General features: G+C 38.9%; 2 protein-coding genes across 3 annotated transcripts in view; both read left to right on the top strand.

Annotated features, from left to right (window-relative positions):
* LOC110057405 (uncharacterized) overlaps nt 1-18,779 on the top strand; it is a 32,677-nt gene that overhangs the window by 7,611 nt on the left and 6,287 nt on the right. Inside the window, exons 9-29 of one of the 2 annotated variants that reach the window (XM_089298331.1) lie at nt 224-344; nt 801-1,076; nt 1,461-1,568; nt 1,940-2,132; nt 3,177-3,224; nt 3,991-4,105; nt 5,277-5,371; nt 5,649-5,781; nt 6,329-6,385; nt 7,137-7,203; nt 7,648-7,693; nt 7,791-7,854; nt 8,236-8,301; nt 8,677-8,862; nt 9,429-9,506; nt 9,829-9,939; nt 10,376-10,451; nt 16,468-16,540; nt 17,369-17,411; nt 17,757-17,831; nt 18,078-18,157. In XM_089298331.1, coding sequence (XP_089154457.1) covers nt 224-344; nt 801-1,076; nt 1,461-1,568; nt 1,940-2,132; nt 3,177-3,224; nt 3,991-4,105; nt 5,277-5,371; nt 5,649-5,781; nt 6,329-6,385; nt 7,137-7,203; nt 7,648-7,693; nt 7,791-7,854; nt 8,236-8,301; nt 8,677-8,862; nt 9,429-9,506; nt 9,829-9,939; nt 10,376-10,451; nt 16,468-16,540; nt 17,369-17,411; nt 17,757-17,831; nt 18,078-18,157 — 2,111 coding nt within the window. The remainder of the gene's footprint in view (nt 1-223; nt 345-800; nt 1,077-1,460; nt 1,569-1,939; nt 2,133-3,176; nt 3,225-3,990; nt 4,106-5,276; nt 5,372-5,648; nt 5,782-6,328; nt 6,386-7,136; nt 7,204-7,647; nt 7,694-7,790; nt 7,855-8,235; nt 8,302-8,676; nt 8,863-9,428; nt 9,507-9,828; nt 9,940-10,375; nt 10,452-16,467; nt 16,541-17,368; nt 17,412-17,756; nt 17,832-18,077; nt 18,158-18,779) is intronic. The other variant, XM_089298332.1, reaches the window with a different exon arrangement.
* Nucleotides 10,657-15,997, top strand: LOC110057456 (beta-2 adrenergic receptor-like). Its single transcript, XM_020764041.2, has one exon. It carries the CDS (start codon nt 12,846-12,848, stop codon nt 13,818-13,820), a length of 975 nt encoding a protein of 324 aa, XP_020619700.2. The 5' UTR covers nt 10,657-12,845; the 3' UTR covers nt 13,821-15,997.

The following is an 18,779-nucleotide window of genomic DNA, read 5'->3' as shown; positions in this document are numbered from 1 at the left end:
GATTGTACCCCCAACATTTAACTCACCTCTACCAACTTAGACACCTGGGTGGCTAGAAGCAATGACTCTCATTATGGGGTTATTTTAGCCAGTTATGGGGTAAGTTTCTGGGTATAAATACCAAATGATTCTCTTGCAAACTCTACTTGTACTTTGGTGATTAATAGTTCCCTTCTAACAGGTGTTGAGGTATCATCTTAGAGTTGAATATTTTTATCCTCAGCACATTCCTCCAGGGTTTCTGTTACCCAAGTGGCCTCTTTACTTCTCAACACTGAACCTCTATCTGATGCACCCAGCCTCCACTGTGCGACAAGCAACAAGTGTTGCTTTTAAATATTTAGGTAAGGTTGACCCATTTCCTATGATTATTAACATATTCTTTATTCTGTAATTGCATTTGACAAAAAGGAGAATGCAGTCCTAATGCAGAATGGAGTCATGTGAGATTTTATGGAATGGTTGATTTTGGGATGCAAAATTGGCCTCCCCACAGCAGGAGCAAAAACAAATGACTACTGTTCAAATCACATGCATACCAGACAGTTTTGGTTTCTCTATCTTTGGCTCATTTATAGCCATTATTCCAGACCGTGGAAATCAGCACAAACAGGGCTTGTTTTGTCAGGGTTGCGAGATGATGTGCTTTTGTTCATGAACTCGCTCTGGCTTTGGGATGCCAACCATGGGAACAGTTACATGTACATTTCATTGGCTGTATTTCGAGTACATTAATAAATTTTGTTGATTGGTTCCAGTGGTGAGAAATAGTTATTATTGCTTGCTTTGCTTGTTTATAGTTGCCAAAGACAGCAGTAATCCTGTGTTTCTAAAGCTAGTCCTTCAAGGTCTTGCTGCTGACTGGAAGGTTGATAAGGACTTGTTAGTGGCAAACTTAAAATCATCTCAGGGTTCTACCCAACTAGAGCCATCTACATCAAACATTTCCCACAGCTCTGATGATGGTGTTGGCAAACATGTATCATCTGAAACCCAAGCTCCATTTCAGCGCAGTCCAAGTCCAGCTTTAAGTCCTGATCTCTGTTATGTCTCAGCTGACTCTTTAAGCAGTTTTGGTGAGTTATGCATCTTGTCCTTTCTTGTTTGCCTAGTCCAAAGTGTCTGTTGATTTTGGTCATTTACCAAGCAGCTGCTGCACACACTTACATATTATATGTATTCACTAACATAAAAGGGTCTCATTGGAATTCACATCCTTGGATAGGTTACTGTCTGAAAGATCTAAAGGGCTCCAGAGTTCTGGAATGAAAATAAAGTATTAGGGCTTCATTATACTGCCTCAAGGTCTTTTGAAAACTGACATTATTATATAATTTTGTGCCCCCACTCAAGAAAGAGAAAAACTTGGGCTCAGGTCTCTAAACAGCACTTTAATAAAACCCAGCTTCAAGATGATGAAGGTCTTATTTTTAATGCTAATATTGATTTTGGCTTTCAAGGAACTGAAGTCCATGGAGCATTATCTGTTGGTCACAGTAGAACATCACCAATACAATCTTACAAATCAACAAGGACCAGCATTCGTCAGGTTGCAAAGGCACTTGCAGGTAAATGTAAACGTTTTATTCTGTTTGAACCACAGTAATGCAGCACATTTTGTCTTGTCTAGATTGTTGACAGCCTGTATTTTTCTCATATCTTTCTCATTGATTGTTGAACGTGTGAAAAACAAAATCATGAAAAACCTGGACCCAAGTGAAAAAGTCCGCACTCCCCTGAGCTCCACGAGTCTGCCAGCTCTGCTTGCTGTTTCTCATGCATTTGTTCTTCAATGCTAAAAATAAAGATGCTGTGAATGATGCAGTATACAGAATCATGCTTTCAGTACATTCTGTACATTTACTCGCCTTTTAAATTTATGATTAGCGCCAACATACATTGCATGTTTTGGAGCAACATAATTTCTTTTCTCGGTCAGAGGGCACCTCTTCCTCTGCTGATGTCTTGATGTCAGAGAGCTGGGAATGGAGAGAAGGAAGACTTCTGGCTTATGAGCTCATATTGAAGTTTTTAATAACAAACCACATCCACTATGTGTTTCCCACGTATGTGCTACCAACGTCTAAAGGTTCCGCAACATCATCTTCAGTCGACGAAACCCTGATTAGTAGGTATGACAGACTTAATCATTACATTGGGGTTGGTGGTGGTTTTTCTTACATAAACCCCCATCAGCTTTAACATTTTGTATTTAAGATGAATTGTCTTGGAGTAAATGATAATCAAGAGACCAAAAATCTTAATAAAATAGTGAAATTAAGAAACTGAGGTCTGTCCTAAAAAGACAAACATGTAGACCACATGTGTGAACGTCTACGTGTGCTTGTGCATCTATGTCTATGTGTTCATGTAAATGTGCGTTAGAGCAGATTTCACTTGCATGTGGAAAGTAATTCATATTTGCTCTGTTTTTACATTACCATACAATGTGATTGGCTTAGAAAACTCCCACCACCTTGTCATTCAATCAGTAGTGAAACCAACGTCAACTGTGATTCGCTCACGGTCCACGTTTTCTCGTGCTTCTCGTCAGCTTCAACTGTACAGGTCATGTGTTTTCTTGGAGTATTGATTGGTTCACTGGACAGTCTGATTTTATGATATGCAACTGAAATCTGCTCTGTTGACATGTACCACAACTGGATGGAAATGTGTTTAGTCAATGTTTGGAACATTTTGTTAAATGTGTTAATTTTTTTCTCTGTGAGATTGAAAGCACAATAATTTTAAAAATAACTGTAGTATTGAGTGGTTTTGTTAATCAATTAGCAATTTCTAGTTGAAATTTGCTTTTAATGAGTTTGTTTATTTGGTTACATTTTAAATCTTGTATATTTTGTACATGCTAATTTGTGTAGCTACAGTAATACATACACATCTGCATTGGGTCATCAAGTTGTACTGTTCAGTTTCAATCAGAGAAAAGGTCTGTTAAGTAATGAATTTCTCAAGGCTCTGCTGTTGATGTTAGCTTTCTTCCCAGTAATGTTTCTAATTGATGCACTCTAACTGTCCACAGTATTTTCCCTGAAGAAAATGCTAGGCATCAATTTTGATGCACAGTGCCTTTTACATATTGACATGCTGACCATTTCTATGCATGTAACCATCTAACTTGCACCTTTAATGCTTCTTGCACATCTTTTTGCATCTAGTTTGTCAAACAAAGGTGCTGCTAATCAATCTTTGTTTACTAGAGACAGGTAAGTAAACACAAATAAATTATATGTATCTAGTCTTCCTGTTACTATTTGGCACAGAGAACAAGGGACTAACGGCAGTGCTGGACATGACAACGGGTCCTCGGACATTGTTCAACCATCAGGGCTGAGCACCAAAACTATTTAGCTTTTGGTCGTGAAGATCTTGTTCCTAGACTATGTTTACATTGAAACATGTTAAAAATCACAAATCTTACGGATCCATGGGTTGTTTTGCTTTCATAACAACATTTGCTTTGAAAAATGCAATGCTAAGGGCACATATTGGTTCATGCATGCCTATGGATTCAGTCATCATTTTGTTTGCAAATTACGTAATGTCTGACCAAATTGGCAGTATGTCCAGCCAAAATAGAGATTTGAAAGCACACGTCTGCTAGGTAATAAAAATTATTTCCAGCACTGCCATAATGGTGAAAAATTGTACTTTCACTAATTAATGGCAAAGGTAAAAGTAAATGTTCGGTCGTCTTATCTTCTGTTTTTCATCTTGTAACTTGCCTAGCTTATTTATTGTATGCATTGTTTTCAGTACCTGTAAGGATAAAAACCCAATTTATAAGAGTTGTTGTAACATGTAAAAGTCCACTTTCTCTTTTCATTTGTTGTATGCTCATTAACCCGAGTTTCATTTTCCTTTTAATACATTGTTTGTGACAGGTGGAAACTGAAACCTGCAATGTTTAAGTAACTCTGAATTTGTTATTACTTTAATCTCTCAAAAACTGAAAGATCAATTTTGTTATAGGTCCAATTCTGACATCTTAACTGCTAATACACACTCATTGTGTGCAAAGAGCAATAGTATTGGCATCATTAACTCCACTACATCTGGTACACTCTACAGTACAACAACTATTAAGGTATGGTGAAGGTTACTGCCATGTCTATGTGCAAGTGTCTACAGTAATTGAACCATGCCTTGCTAAGCAAAGATGACATCATCTGTTGTGGAGGGGTGACAACAGGGGAAACTAGTGGGTATATGGAGTGGGAACTCAATAGGAGGTGGGAGAAGAGAAGGCAGGAAGTAGTATTCCTAAGGCAGCATACAAAGAAAGGCTTGCCAGGATTTGTGGACTTTCCAGTTGGGCTAGTGAATTCTGTCCACTTTCTTGGAAAATGCTTGGAAAACGGAAAGTACTGCAGGAGACAAACGTTTGGGGGGACTAGTGATGAGGATTTTATTTTCAGGCTGGTACATCATGGTTGGAGTTTGCCTGAGGAGCAAGCCTGAAAATTTGTTTTCTTTTCACCCTGCCAATGTGGCGGGAACTATCAGAGGAACCAAGAGAAAAAAAAGGAATAAAACTATGATAATATTTTTCAAAAGATAGAGCACCAAGCCTGGCAACCATTTAAGAACTGGTAGGAGCTGGCAGTAAAGGGTACAGGAAGGGGCTACCTCTGTTGTAGGATTTTGAACTTATGGGTACTGGTGAATTGGCTGTTGGAGTAGTCTGAGAAAATGCCGGCCAGGGACGGTTAACCAGGAATGGAGTGGCATCCCACTTGTGCGAGAGAAACTACATTGCTAATTATAATCCAGTAATATTATACTTCTAGCCTCTTTGTGCTATGCCTTAAGTAATTGAATGCCTGGAAGAGGCTATTATATTTCAAGCGCACAATTGTTCCAAACTTGTGACAGGATCCAGCCAAAACGGGGATAAATCTGGTGATATCTCCGGAATTATATTCCCTACAATTTAAACTTTGTGTGACAGAATTGCTCTGAAATTTATCAAAAATATTTACGTATATTTGTCCTTGGACGGTATCTGTTTCTCATCTGTTCCTTTGTGAAGAGGTAATGTTTGAGGGTAAGTATCAACCAGTCATTTAGCCAGGGTCACTTGTTGCTTTATAACCTGTTCATTTTCAAGAGCAGACCCTATAGCACATTTTGGATGGCCACTTTCAAATCCTGGCTTAAAGCCTGGTATCAACCACTATAGGAATGCCTCAGAAAGACTTATCTCTCTAGGGGCTAACAAGGTAAATTTCATGTGCTTTCTTTTTTTTTACTTTTAGGAAGGGGAGAGTGGTGTCACTGACAACAAGCACACACCGACGGAAACGATACATCACAGCAGAGAAAGCAACTTTACATTGAGGAGGAAACCAATGTATGTCATTACAGCTGAACCCCGCCTTACGACCACTCCATTAATACGGTTACCTTGTTATTACCGCCACTTTATTCTGGCGCGAAAAAAGGCACAGTCAGTCATTTTCTTATTTACAGAACCCTTTTAATACGACCACCCCGTTGATACGGCCAGATTTTTGTGGCCCGTTGGTGACCGGATTAACGGGGTTTCACTGTATTTTTAGTCCAACAAGTATAGGCCAGTGACAATTTTGCTTTTAAATGATTAACACGTTATTTTACTTATGACACAGGAGAGCAGCTTCCTGTGCTGCTGTTGATGCTGACACACATACAAAGCAGCTGATAAGACAGTACTCTGTAGCCACACCACAAATCTCTCCAAAGAGACCATTTAGACTTCCACGAACAAGCACGTTTGCTCTGGTGAGTGAATTGAAACAGCTAACCACACATAAAAAAAAAAAACTGACAACCTAACAGCACTATACTACTAACAAGATACAATTAAAACAGCTAACCACACTGTCAAAAAAGACTGACCAACTAAACACAACTTTACCACTAACAAGATACATATAAGACAGTACTCTGTAGCCAAACCACAGATCTCTCCCAAGAGACTATTAATTTTAGTCTTCCACGAACGAGCGCGTTTTCTCTGGTGAGAGAATTGAAACAGCTAACCACACTATTAAAAAAGACTGATCACCACTGTACCACTAATAAGATACCGTATTTCCTGAAAGGCTAGAATTCTAATATTATAGGCATTTAATGTGTGCAGAGAGCTATAGATGAAACCATAGATTGAAATTTATTATATATGTAGTAAGTGTATGTTTTTTACATGTCAGCTTGCCTGCCATACTGCTGCTATCATATTCAATTTTATCTATGTTTATCATGTTTATATTTGTTTTTATTGGTAAATAGTGACAGATGTTACTGACTTGAATATTTTTTTCTTCAGGGGAATTCATTACTCAATCAGACAAAATCTTTGGATTCAGAACAGTCGTCTAATGAGGTACAATGAGATCAAATTCAACTTTTAAATGTATTGTTATACAGCGTATCCCTATATAATTATATACATGTATTACAGACTAATCAACAATTAGATTAGAAGCTTTAGATTTCTGTTAGGCTGAGGGTCGACTCAACTATCACCTCATACAAATCGAGAGCGAGTAATTTAATTGCTTTAGTAGAGTTCTAACTTTAATATTCTTCAGATAACGGTTCCCAGTCAGTTCTCGTCTTAGTATGAAACTTCACGCTCTAGAAAAATCCCACAGATTGAATTTTAATTTACAATTTGCAGTTGTGTACACACGCTAATCAGTTTCAACAATTTCGAGTTTCTAAATTCATTAAACTGTCAAGCGGAAATCGAGCTTATCAAAACGTCGGAGAAAGGGAAAAAAATAAACGTTTCCAGCTTGTTGACCACATCAAACCACTGCACACTAATGGGTGATAGTGTGCGATGTCTCGGCCAATCGGATTATAGCATTTGCATTAGTATACAGTGTACAATTCTACCAACTAAGTTTTGTGTACGGACGGCTGTGGGGAAGTAAACTGTGCTCGGTGATTGCTTATATGATGTGATGATTCTTATTATTTATTGCAGGTTCTTACTTTTTTTTATTGCAATAACATTACATTACATACAAAAAATTACCTACTCTACTTACAATGGTAGCGTAACTTACAATTTAACGATACTAACAAAACTTATAATACTAACATTATTTACATTTTGTTAATTGCAGGATCTTACTGATGAAGTTATCTTCCAGAGTTTAAAATCACCGTTTGGATGGAGCAGCTCACAATCTGGTACTCGATTCTGAAGTCTCACGTTGCTTCTTTTCTTATTTGGTGTTGTGATGTATCTTGTGTTTGAAATGCTGATTGTCAAACGTGTAAATGCACATGTGGTTACATCATGTTTGCAAGATAGTCTGCTGTAGATAACGTTAACAAAAATGCTACATGTAAGTCTTAAGAAACATACATTGTACTAACAAGGTATGAGGAATGCTATACAGCTATATATCATGTTATTGCATGTAGGGTGTTGACATCTTTGTTGTAACGTAAGCGTAGATAATGACAGAAAGCTAGTGACTGTGAGGTTTGATTGAAAACGTTACTCCATTTAGATTGGCTGAGAGCTTACAAATGTAACGTTTATTTGCACTCGATTGCAAGTAAACCTGTTTGGTAATAGTCTTCGGACACTTTCTATTTCATTGGCAGCATTTTCTGTTTTTCATTTAGGAGACGAGCCATCTAACAATGTGTCACTGAGTTTATCCACATTGGAGTGAGTTTCACTTTCCTTACTGATCATTTTGAACACTAGTAGCAGTATTTTGAATCAAACCTCTGTACATGTTACACTGTGTTTTCTGAACTTTCAGAGACGACGTGCCTCAGTGGACAAATGTTCTTCAGATCGGGACTTTGTCGTCAGTTTTATCTCAAGTAAGAAGGCATCGTTTTTAAGAGTCCTGTACTTTTAATTTTCAGTGCATTGCGTGGTTACATATGATGTGAATTCCTTTTTCAATAGCTTGCTTACTTGCTATTTACAAATAAGGCGTTTCCCTAGTTCTTAATTTTCTGCCACCTCTTTTTTAATGAGTCAGTTTCAATTAAAAACTATGCCGCTTTAAGGAAGACGTCATTAAGTTAGTTATCGTTGGCAATTTCCTTTTTCCTTCCTTGTGCATGAAAACGGAAAATAGTCATTGATAATGACTTGATGACTTTGCTTTACGTCGAAAGCGGTTTTTCCTCTCTAGTAATTTAAATCATTGTTACCGGAATATTTTTAAAATTTGCCTCTGCTGTTTAATTTACCAGGTAGTGCTTCAAACAATCGAATGTTTAGCGGATTCAAGGTGGGAACTACGAAGGATGGGACAGCAGGTAAGTCGGTACTGTCTCTACTCAATTTTTGTCATTGACAAAAATAGAGTAGAGAATTAATAGTATAGCAATGGAATGTTTGGAATGCTGGAAACACTCAAGTACTTGCCCCTGGACGTTATATCTCGAAAAGAAATGGAGGATCACACGAGGTAAAGAAAAATTCTTTGACGGTTATAAGACCACCATTGCCCCACCGACTGAGCAACGGGGTCAGACAGTAGCAGCTCAACGTAATTACGGTGGTAATTCGTAGCATGGTTTGAAAGTATTTTCCAGCTGCTTCTAATATCAGTGTTGCGTGAAGCAACATTGCATTTACTTAGAAAGATATAATTTTGGGATGATCGACTGGCCTTTTCCATTTTCTCTCAGGTCCTTCCACTTGCCACAGAAGTAGTGAGATGGTTTGACATGAAGCCCTTGGAAATCCTGTGGGACAGTTATCTGTCACGGGAGCACACACTGTTGTGTTACGGCAGCTGTATTGCTCTTAGATACTCCATCCTTCATGCTGGCCGCTTAATGCATTTCCTGGAACAGCCACCACCGAGCTGGAAGGTACGATTGCCCCTGCCTCGTCCCCAGTTGCCCGGGCGATAGGAAAAAATATAGTTAGGCCATTTCCGAATTACCTTTAGCCTCTTTCTCAAAGCGAGCCTTGGTGCCTATCCTTTCATATGAAAATGAGATTTCGTTTACATGCCAATTAAAGTCATTCTGTTTGTGCACCAGACCTCGCTCTGATAGAGAGGCTTAAGACAACTCGAAAATGGGCTATTTACTATTGAGGAGGGGCGTAGGGAAGCATGGGAAGCTTTCTCTCTCTATTTTTCTCCTTCCCATCGCTCCCCGCGCGCGTGCTCCCCACTCACTACCAGCTTCCAGAGTGATTACTTTCGTTTTGGCGTTACCGGACTTGGTTGAAAACCGCTCTATTCTATGAACTAGGGGTCGTTCGTAGCTGTGATTTATAGAGTCCTGCATAAACTTCATATCAACCAGGTTTTGAAGGTACACGAGAGTCAGGCTTTTTCTCGTTTGTATTCATTTGCCTCAAATTTTGTTTCAAGTTGATCTGTTGGTTGTTTTGTTGTTGTTGTTGTTGTTGTTGTTGTTGTTGTTAGGATCCAGAGAGCTGTGGTCGCGCTGCTTTGACAGTTGTAGCAGAGATTCAGCGAGGCCTGAAGAGATGGCTAAAACAGGTAATGATGTAAGAACAATGCTCTAAAGATTGTCTTGAGTAAAACGTCAGGGTATTCCCACAGAAAATTAAAATCCTAAATAGCGCAACAATGCTACCTGGATGTGTGGGAATGTCGGTTGCCTTGCGGTTGACGTGTGCAGTGTTTTACCTCAGGCCTGTGTCATTATGTTGTCTGATTCTTGAGCAAGACATTTACTAGTATAGACTTCTAAACGTATGACAGATTTAGCTTTGTTTCTGTCTAAACAAAGAATTCCGGCGGGCATATTCTGAGCTATTCTATCATTTCGTTTAATCATTTGTTAAATTCATTTTGGCAGGTTCAAGATTTACTGAAAGATCCTTGCTTTGATAAGCTATCAGTTGTTGCTATGGAGACCATCATGATGTCCCACATCTGTTTTCCTCGCGACCCCGATGACTATGAACAGGTTACAATTCATGTATACCTACATACAGTACATTCTGAACTTTGATTCATTGTTCAGTTTACAACAGACCACGTTCGATATATCAAGAGTGTATTCTAACGTGGCTCCGAGGCTTTCACGACAAAATTCAAGACAAAAGTTTTTTTAAGTTTCTTTTGTCCCTCAATTCCCAAAAGAGACTTGGATACAAGGAAAACACCACCAAAGATAGAAGTTTTTCCTGAAGCCTCGGAGCCTTGTTGGACTATTGATGCATCGAACGTGGCCCTATTAAACGTTGTTCTTAAACTTCCCATTCCTCTCTAGGATTCTTCAATTCAAATGTGTGACAGGAAGTGAAATTAATTATAATATTTCTAACATAGAGTAAAAATGTTGATTGAGTGGAGTTTTTATGAATTGCAATATGTATAACATACGTTTCTTCTCCTTACAGAAACTTAGAGAAGAAGAAATAGTTTTAAACAAGATTCTGTTTCTTTACATGTATTCTTACCCAGACAGTCCTCTAGGTAGGTCACATTTATTTATTTTGTCTGTCTCTGACTATATTTTAGCTCATAATTTCTTGTACTGGATAATCCTGCATCTGACTGTGCGGGCGCGTCAAGTGAACCAACAAGAAAGTAGACAAACAACAAACGATAGTGTTTCAACTTTGCTTTATCGACCACCACGAGTGGCGTCTCTAAAAGTCTTGTTTTAACATTGGCTTTTTTCATGAAGAAGAAGGATAAAAAAGAAAGAAAGAAAAAATAACAAATGGCTGAGAAGATGAAAGTCTTTGGAGTCAGGTTCATATGCATCTCCATCGTTTTGAGCCTTTCTCGCGGAAAAGATTTCCGGACTTCGTATTTCATGAATAAACAGCGAGATCGTAATGGAGGCGAGATGTCTGCAATGTTAAGGACGTTCGCTCCCAAAATGTTCCCGCGTACAGATTTTTGTTAACTTGCCATGCAGTAAGGTAAAGATCAACTCTTACCAAAAAGCCATAAAAGTGGGGAGTCACCGGGCTCGTTTTCGAGACAAGGCGCGTTGAAGACCATGCGATTTTATAAGCGTGCGTTATTTTAAAATGATCTAAGCCTACAACTATCAGCAATAAAGGAGCTACATTGGTGAAATTTAGACCAGGTCAATGTCCTCAATTCAACACAACTAAGTAGATCAAGTAAACATTTGCAGCTGGTGAAGTTCCTTGAGGTAGATTAGGCCTTGAAAAAGAGAACATTTTAGCCTTGCCCGTCCACACTCGAAGAAAACGTCGGTCGCACTAGAGGAGAAAAGGCGAAATATTTGTAACTTCTCACGTACAGGTTTTTTTTTTTTTTTTTTTTTTTTTTTTGATAAAATGGGAAAAATCAGTAAAGGAAGTGATCTATGGAAAGAAAAGAGGAGGTCACCAACCATCAAAGAGAGCAAACTGCAGGTGAAGTTAACGCAACCAGTACCAAGCCCTACGTGCGCTTGATGTATAACGTGGCGTGACGTTGCAACGTGAATTTCGTGCGTAGTAAGGATGCGCAGAAACAATGGATGCATACGTCTTTAAGTTGGAGGTGAAAGGACAAAAGATATTTCGCGCGAGGAAGGCTGAAGAGGGCTAAAAAAATAGTTGCTGAGACTTACAGAAATGTTTTTATTGTCAATACATGTTTTCGTCCCTGAGGCGAACTTACATACGTTATGCTAATTTAGAAGTGTAGATTGTTGATCTGAATTTCTCAAGGACAAGTGTCTTTTTGCGCTGAATTATAGCTCGACAGCAATGCAGCTGTATTTAATTGGCCATTTTAATTGTAAAAAAAGGTCGAGTTACGGTAGCGTTTCAGTTAATGGTCAAAGATGGACTTTGACGATAACGCAAGTTTTGCACCGCGGGCAGGCCCATTTGATAACAACGTTTTTGAAATACTGATGTCAATTAAGGCAATTGGCCATTTTCTAGCTCCTTTTGCCTCTGAGTGTAAAACTTGTCATATGAAAATGAGTTTTCTGCCAAATTCATTTTCTTGCAAATCAAAACATTTTAAGTAAATACGGATATCTCGGCAGGATTCGTCGCGAAACAGAGGCAGTACACAACTTGGAAATACCCTATCTCAATATACATAAGCAAATTCGTTTTCCCAGCGTGGGCTCTTGTGTGAAACGTAATTTTCGGAATATCTTTTCTTGTTTTCCCATGCTTGCAGGTGCTTAAATGTTGCTCGCAGGCAGTTTTTTTTTTTTTTTTTTTGTTAGTAGTTGCTGTAGATGGTATCGTAGCTAACAGCGCTTTTCAAGTCATTTCCACTTAGTCATTGTCAACCATATTGTTACTCAAGGAACGTAATATTTCAAATTTAGGAAAAAGTACATACACAGGAAATGAAGATGACTTGCAATAGAGTTTGTTTAGTTGCAGGTGTGCTGCTCGGCTTAGCATGCGTAATGTTTTGTTCTCAAATTCAACAATTTCATTAATACTCTCATGCAAAACAAATCTAGATTACGTGTTTTGAATTGCCTCGAGATTGATTATCTTCAAATACCCCGGTTTTAGATTCCTGTTTTGGGTTTTGCAACTTTTCATTTGATGCTGACATTAATATCATTTACTCGATGTTAAAGCAGTATTGAGACGTTTTTGTCCATTTGTTTAAATTATGACGTATTTAAAGACAGAACTTGTTTGACTTTCTCTGCGCCGATCACGAATCAATCGACAATAGCAGTTGAACCTTAGAAATCAGGTGTGCAAGATATTGGGAAGGCCTAGTCGAGGAATATTATTTTGATTTCCTTATTTGATCAGAAATTTGCAGCGTGGAAAAAATCTTGACGTCGAATCCCGTTGCCCTCCGTGCGCTGAGAAAAGGGAATTGTTTTTTTATGAATAATCTTCTGCACGAATCGTTGTCATGAAGAAGTCTTCGTGTGAAGCCGTGCGGCAATATGTACCCTCAAACACGGAACTTGAAGATCTTCGTTGGACGTTTTTCGTCAATTGCTTATTCAACATTTTCCTATCCTACACGGCAGTTTCGTTGAACGCTGTAACTATCCACGCGATAAGGAAAACTTCGTGGTTGCCAAAGCCGTTGAAAACATTGCTTCTGAGTCTGGCTGTGTCTGATCTCGGTGTTGGTTTAATGGTGCAACCGTTTTGTATCTCGCTTCTGGTCAAGTGGTTGCAGCGGGATAATCCAGGCTGTGTGGCTTACAAGTTGTATTTCATGGTTATGAGCTTGTTCGCCTTAGCTTCGTTCTTTGGTGTTGTTCTCATAAGCTTGGACAGATTCCTGGCCATTCATTTGCACCTCAGATACCGGGAACTCGTCACCCACAATCGAGTTGTTGCTGTGGTGATCTCTGTGTGGATTGTTAGTGCAATTCTGTCCTTGATAACGGTGTGGTATCCGAGTGAGAGCTCTCTAACTGTGTTTGCTGTAGGAATTATTTGCATTTTCTTTACCACATTATTTTTTGGCAGGATTTTTGTAGTTTTCCGACACCACCAAGAACAGATTCAAGTGCTTCAAGTACGGCAAGGAGCACAGAATAGCGACGCGGCGAATTTGGCGAGTCTTTTGAAATCTGCATTCGGTATATTCTACATATATGTCGTGTTAATGCTTTGTTATATGCCTCGAGCTTTTAGCTTAGTTACAACTGCAATCTCTGAACCAAATACAGCTTTAAAAGCGTTTTTGATTTACTCGTGGACATTGGTGTTTCTAAATTCATCGTTAAACCCGATAATATACTGCTGGAAAATGAGACACATTCGATACGCTATCATGGACATACTGCGGAACATGTCTAGGCGCCGTAGAAGTGTCTCCTTTCGTAGGTTTAGGGCCCGCACTTCAAGTGAATTCACGACTTCTCTTTAATATACATTTAAAACTTACACAAGAGTTTATTGAGAGGGCTGACGTTTTCAGAGGAGGAGGGAGGTGTTAGAGAGTCAGAGATTGGTAGATAAATGTTGTTATCAGAGATCGAACATTTATTTGAATTCAGCTTCAGTTTGTAACGCATTCAAAAGGAAAACTGTCTCATCAAGGCCAAAAGTGCTGCATTAAAAGTAAACACAACTGGACTATTTTTTTCCTGTCTTTATTCCGCTGCGCTTTGTTTTAACCCAGACGTTACACCATAGGTTAAGCGCGTAGGGTTTATACCACATTCAAAAGGAAAACTGTTGCATCAACGCCAGAATGAGTGCTGTATTAAATGTAAACAGAACTGGATTTATTTTTTCTCCTCTTAGTCCGCTGCGCTTTGTTTTAACCCAGACGTTACACCATAGGTTAAGCGCGTAGGGTTTATACCACATTCAAAAGGAAAACTGTGGCATCAGTGCCAGAATGAGTGCTGTATTAAATGTAAACAGAACTGGACGTATTTTTTCTCCCCTTAGTCCGCTGCGCTTTGTTTTAATCAAGACGTTACACAATAGGTTAAGCGCGTAGGGTTATACTACTAAAACTAGAAAAGAAAAACAAGTAGAGCGATATATCAGGCCATCATTATGTTGAGCTGAGAGAAATATAATGTTAAGTTCATTGTGTCATTTAACAGGAAATTTCGATTTAAATGCAGTAAATGTGGTCTGTTTTGTCCATTATCGCCCCAAAATAATTAATCTTTGGCAGTCAACCAGCAATCCATAAATGAATTGTAAAACAACCTGTTCATTTTCTAACGACCGCTACTGATTACAACATCGTTTAAATCCATAATTAATTTAGACGGAAAGAGTTTTAATTTAAATGTCACACCAAAAGATATGAAATGCAAATATAATCTTAAATCTAAATTTAAGCCCATAGGCTTACTCAGATTTCGATCTTAAAAACCGGCATAATTTTTTTCTGATTTTGAACCATCCGTTGTTCTCTGTGATTGTACGTTGTTTCGCGTTAGACGATTAAAAGCTCTTGATGTTTGCATGACGAATAAAGAACTTTTTCAATAACATGAGAATGGTGTGAACTGCGGAAATACAAACGAAATGCAGATATGACTGTTGCAGCTGTAATCGCAGTTTAAGCCATTGCAAATTAAGCCCTGAAAAGATTTTCAGGGCCTCAACGGGATTCGAACCCGTGGTCTCTGCGTTGGTGCTGCATTGCTCTAACAACTGAGCTATGAAGACCCAGACATTGAAAGCAGGCCGTTTTATTGAGTTCACAGCATTACTGTAGTGAGTCCAGATTGCGATTACAATGAGTGCGATGGTCGCATCTTCATTTCATAAGAACATTGTCGTCTCATATCGATTTCTTTTGAAACGCATAAGACAGCAACCTTCAGCTTAGGTAAATTAAACGGAGGCCATCAAATTGAGATAGCCAAAAATTACCGAAAACTGTCGTAATTCTGTGTTCAAGAGTGTGTCACTCGCCCTCCGGCAGAGTACAAGCATATCTGTAGTTTCAGCTGAAACAAGTCATTTTGGCAAATTTTCAGCGTTATGCATCTCCACATCCTAGCCGTTGGGAATGCGTTATCAACACAGGCAGATAAGACATACACTCCGTGCCGGAAAATAAACAATGATAGCGTTTACTTTTCTTCACATCAGTAACCTTGATTAAATCCATCATAACGGTAAAAATGAACCAAAGCATGTATTTTCACCTGATTCGCTTTAATACTACTCTCAGCAAACTATTGTAGTTTGCCATTCGACGTCTGAATATCTGTAGAGCGTTACTCTTTACAGACGAATATGTCAAAGTTGTACAGCTGTTTCGACAGAGGTTGCCTCACAAAAGCGTAAAGAAATGCGACAATGCCGACTGCTACTGTTATGGGTCGTAAGAGTTTGGCTTGCGCGATCGAAGTTCATGGTGTTTCAGCATGAAGGAAGGAGAAATCATGAATACATGTGTTTGCTACTTCCTTGAGCTGGAACTTGAACTTTTATTTTATTGTTTTCTTGCATACAGTTACAATTGCTTGGCCCCGCAACCAGTTCCAGAACTAATGGAGGCCGGGGCAAGAGTTTATATTAAAAAGGACAGGGCAAAAAGTAATGATAATTTACAACAAAATTACAAAAGGTACCTATAAACAATAGAAAAAACTACACGCGAACGAAAACAAAGTAGCAGTATAATGCCCACATACAGAAGAGAATAGAATGCTATTATTCTCTCCATTATTTTATTACGCCAAAAAAAAAAAACCAAAAAAAAAAACGTTGAGCTTCAATAAGGCAACCGTGAACCACCATTACCCATAAAGGTCTTAATTTTGATTTTAATTTTGAATTTAATTTTGATTTTTCACATAGGGATAACCTCTTTACTACCTTTTCTTAATGCATCTTTCTTTCTTTTTTTTTCCTCATTTTATTTTTCCTTAATTTTAATTTGTATAGCCAGTTTGCATCTGGAATAAATAAAGTTTGTATGTACGTATAATACTGATCGACATTGTCGCTGGACAACCTTTCTCAAAACAGATTATAAACGTGTTCTCCTTCTTGTGTTCTTTCACCTTACATGTTGTATCTGTTTAATTTGATAGGTGTTGTCCTGAGAAAAAAATTAAGTCCAGAGGCTCACTCGCCTTTTATTCCGCCGTCGGAAGGTTTTCTTAGGTACGTAACCACAGTCATTGTTGATGTGGAAGTATTATTCCCGCTTCCAGCCGCCATGATATGGGGCCTATGAGAGTATCACTCAACGCACAACTACTTTAGGATTAGCCAATGATTTGAAGCTCAATTCTATCTGGATTTTTGTCAAAATGCATTTTGCTAAATACTTGGTACTACGATTATCAGTTGAGTACGGCACGAGGGAAGTTTGGTTACGAAGTTTTGGCCTTAAAATTATGGTGTTGTCACGGGCAACTTACCTCGTTTCCGTTGGTAACAATATCAACAGCCGTGCATCGCCTGTCGCGTCGCCTACAATTTCGCGCGCTTTGCTGCCAATGACGTCAAAGGCCGACAAGTTGCCAATGGATACGGAGCCAGTTGCTCGTGACAACAAGACGATTTTTACGTTAAAACTTGGTGACCAAACTTTCGTCCCGCCTTACTCAACTGATAATCGCAGTATATTAGAAATGTTTCTTCTATAAAACTGATCGTCAATTGTTTACCTCAGATGACTGTCAAATTGATTCCATGTTGCTGTGCGTCTGTTCAGTAATAGGTCACAGATGACATCAAAATGTGGTAAGAACATCAGTGACCCATGAGGCGACGTCCTCTTTGACGTCCTCTGTGATCTATTACTGAACAGACGCACGGCAACATGGAATTAGTCTTTATATAATAAACAAAAAAAACAAAAAACTGTTAATGTCGTCATCTGTGCGTCTGTCCTTCAATTGATTATGAGTAAGAACCAATCAAAATGAGAGGATAATTTGACTTATTCGGTAACAATTTATTGACTTTGTCCTCGTTTGCTTTCAGTTTTTCAGCGAGAGCATGTACCACACAGCAGCATGCACAACAGGTCTGTTGTTGAATGTTGTTTAACGCTGAATGTTTATGGCGGTCAATCCGCTTTGGTCCAGGTCAAACGTCGAACTTCGCATGAGGCGAACTAAAACTGAGCGAATTAAGATCATGATAAGTTCGACATTTGACTCCACTAAAGCAGATGATAGATCGCGTTTGTCGATCTAAATTCGAATGAAGTTCGACGTTTGACCCAATGGTCGAGCTTTACCCGTTTGCATCGACTCAAATTGCTATTTAGGTGTGAAGTTCGACGTTTAACCCGAGCCTTAGCTGCAACAAGCTAGTTCTCACTCAAACTGAAAGGAGGGCTGTTAAAAGCTATCTTTTCTCTCCTTAGGCTGGGAAGTTTCTAATCTCTGAAGTGCACCCGGTCCTTGCAAGGTTCCTGAAAGATTGTGATGCGGATCAATTGGTAAGAAAAAATGTGTCAGTGGAAGGAGGGAATACAAACTTTGGGAGATTTGTTGAAGATCCAAAACAGAGAACGATAATTCCAGAAAACATACACTTTATAGTTATTTGTAATGATGTATGTTTCTACCTTAATTTTTGCTGTCTCTGTTATGCTGTTGTGATGCTCTAAGCTGAAAGACCATTATTAAGCCATCAAGATATCTTGAAGATTTGAACACTTACAAACTATTTCCTGTCCAAACAGATTATGATATTCCCCGTGTTAGTTCATCACATCGGACAGTTCTGTGAAGATTCCACCGTGTGCAGAGCGCTGCTGGACGGGTGAGTTAGCTACCACAGGAGCCCTTCCGCTAAAATATACCATGTAGTTTTCTTGTTTCGAATTCTCGCTCGCAATCCATGTCAATCTTGCCCAATCTTAACCATCCTTGTTTCGTTTTCGATTATTTTAATCTGTCTATAGCTACTCTGTCTTAGTAAACTTCTATTTGAGTTGTTCGTAAGTTTGGTCATCGCAAGGAGTATCTTCTCGTGAATCATAACATTGAATGGGAATAATCAATGGCACTTCCACTGTTTCCGGATGGAACTGGAATTTGTAAAGTGTTGGTTTTTGCGAAGGGAGTAAACGGAGAACTCAGAGAAAAGCTCGTTGAGCAAGGACGAGAAGTAACAACAAACTCGGCGTACTTATGACGCCAGGGGTGAGATTCGAACCCGGGCCACATTGGTGGGAGGCCAGCGCTCACAACACTGCGCGATCCCTGCTCTCTAACGTAGATCCTTTCATGTACATGTATTGACGAAGTGTTCTATTTTACGTTTCCTTCAAAGACTGCTAGAATTAAATATTTCGGATGAATCTTCCGTTGTTTGGCCGCAACGCTGTCTTTTAAAATATAAGAGTTTCTGTGGAAATGCTGCAGATATTTTGGGTCACTTA

This window comes from Orbicella faveolata, unplaced genomic scaffold, assembly GCF_042242905.1.
Source record: "Orbicella faveolata isolate gen_17 unplaced genomic scaffold, um_ofav_v1 contig_3, whole genome shotgun sequence".
Classification (NCBI taxonomy): domain Eukaryota; kingdom Metazoa; phylum Cnidaria; class Anthozoa; order Scleractinia; family Merulinidae; genus Orbicella; species Orbicella faveolata.
Note: the sequence above shows the minus strand (reverse complement) of the source record. Positions and strands in the feature narration are given on the sequence as shown.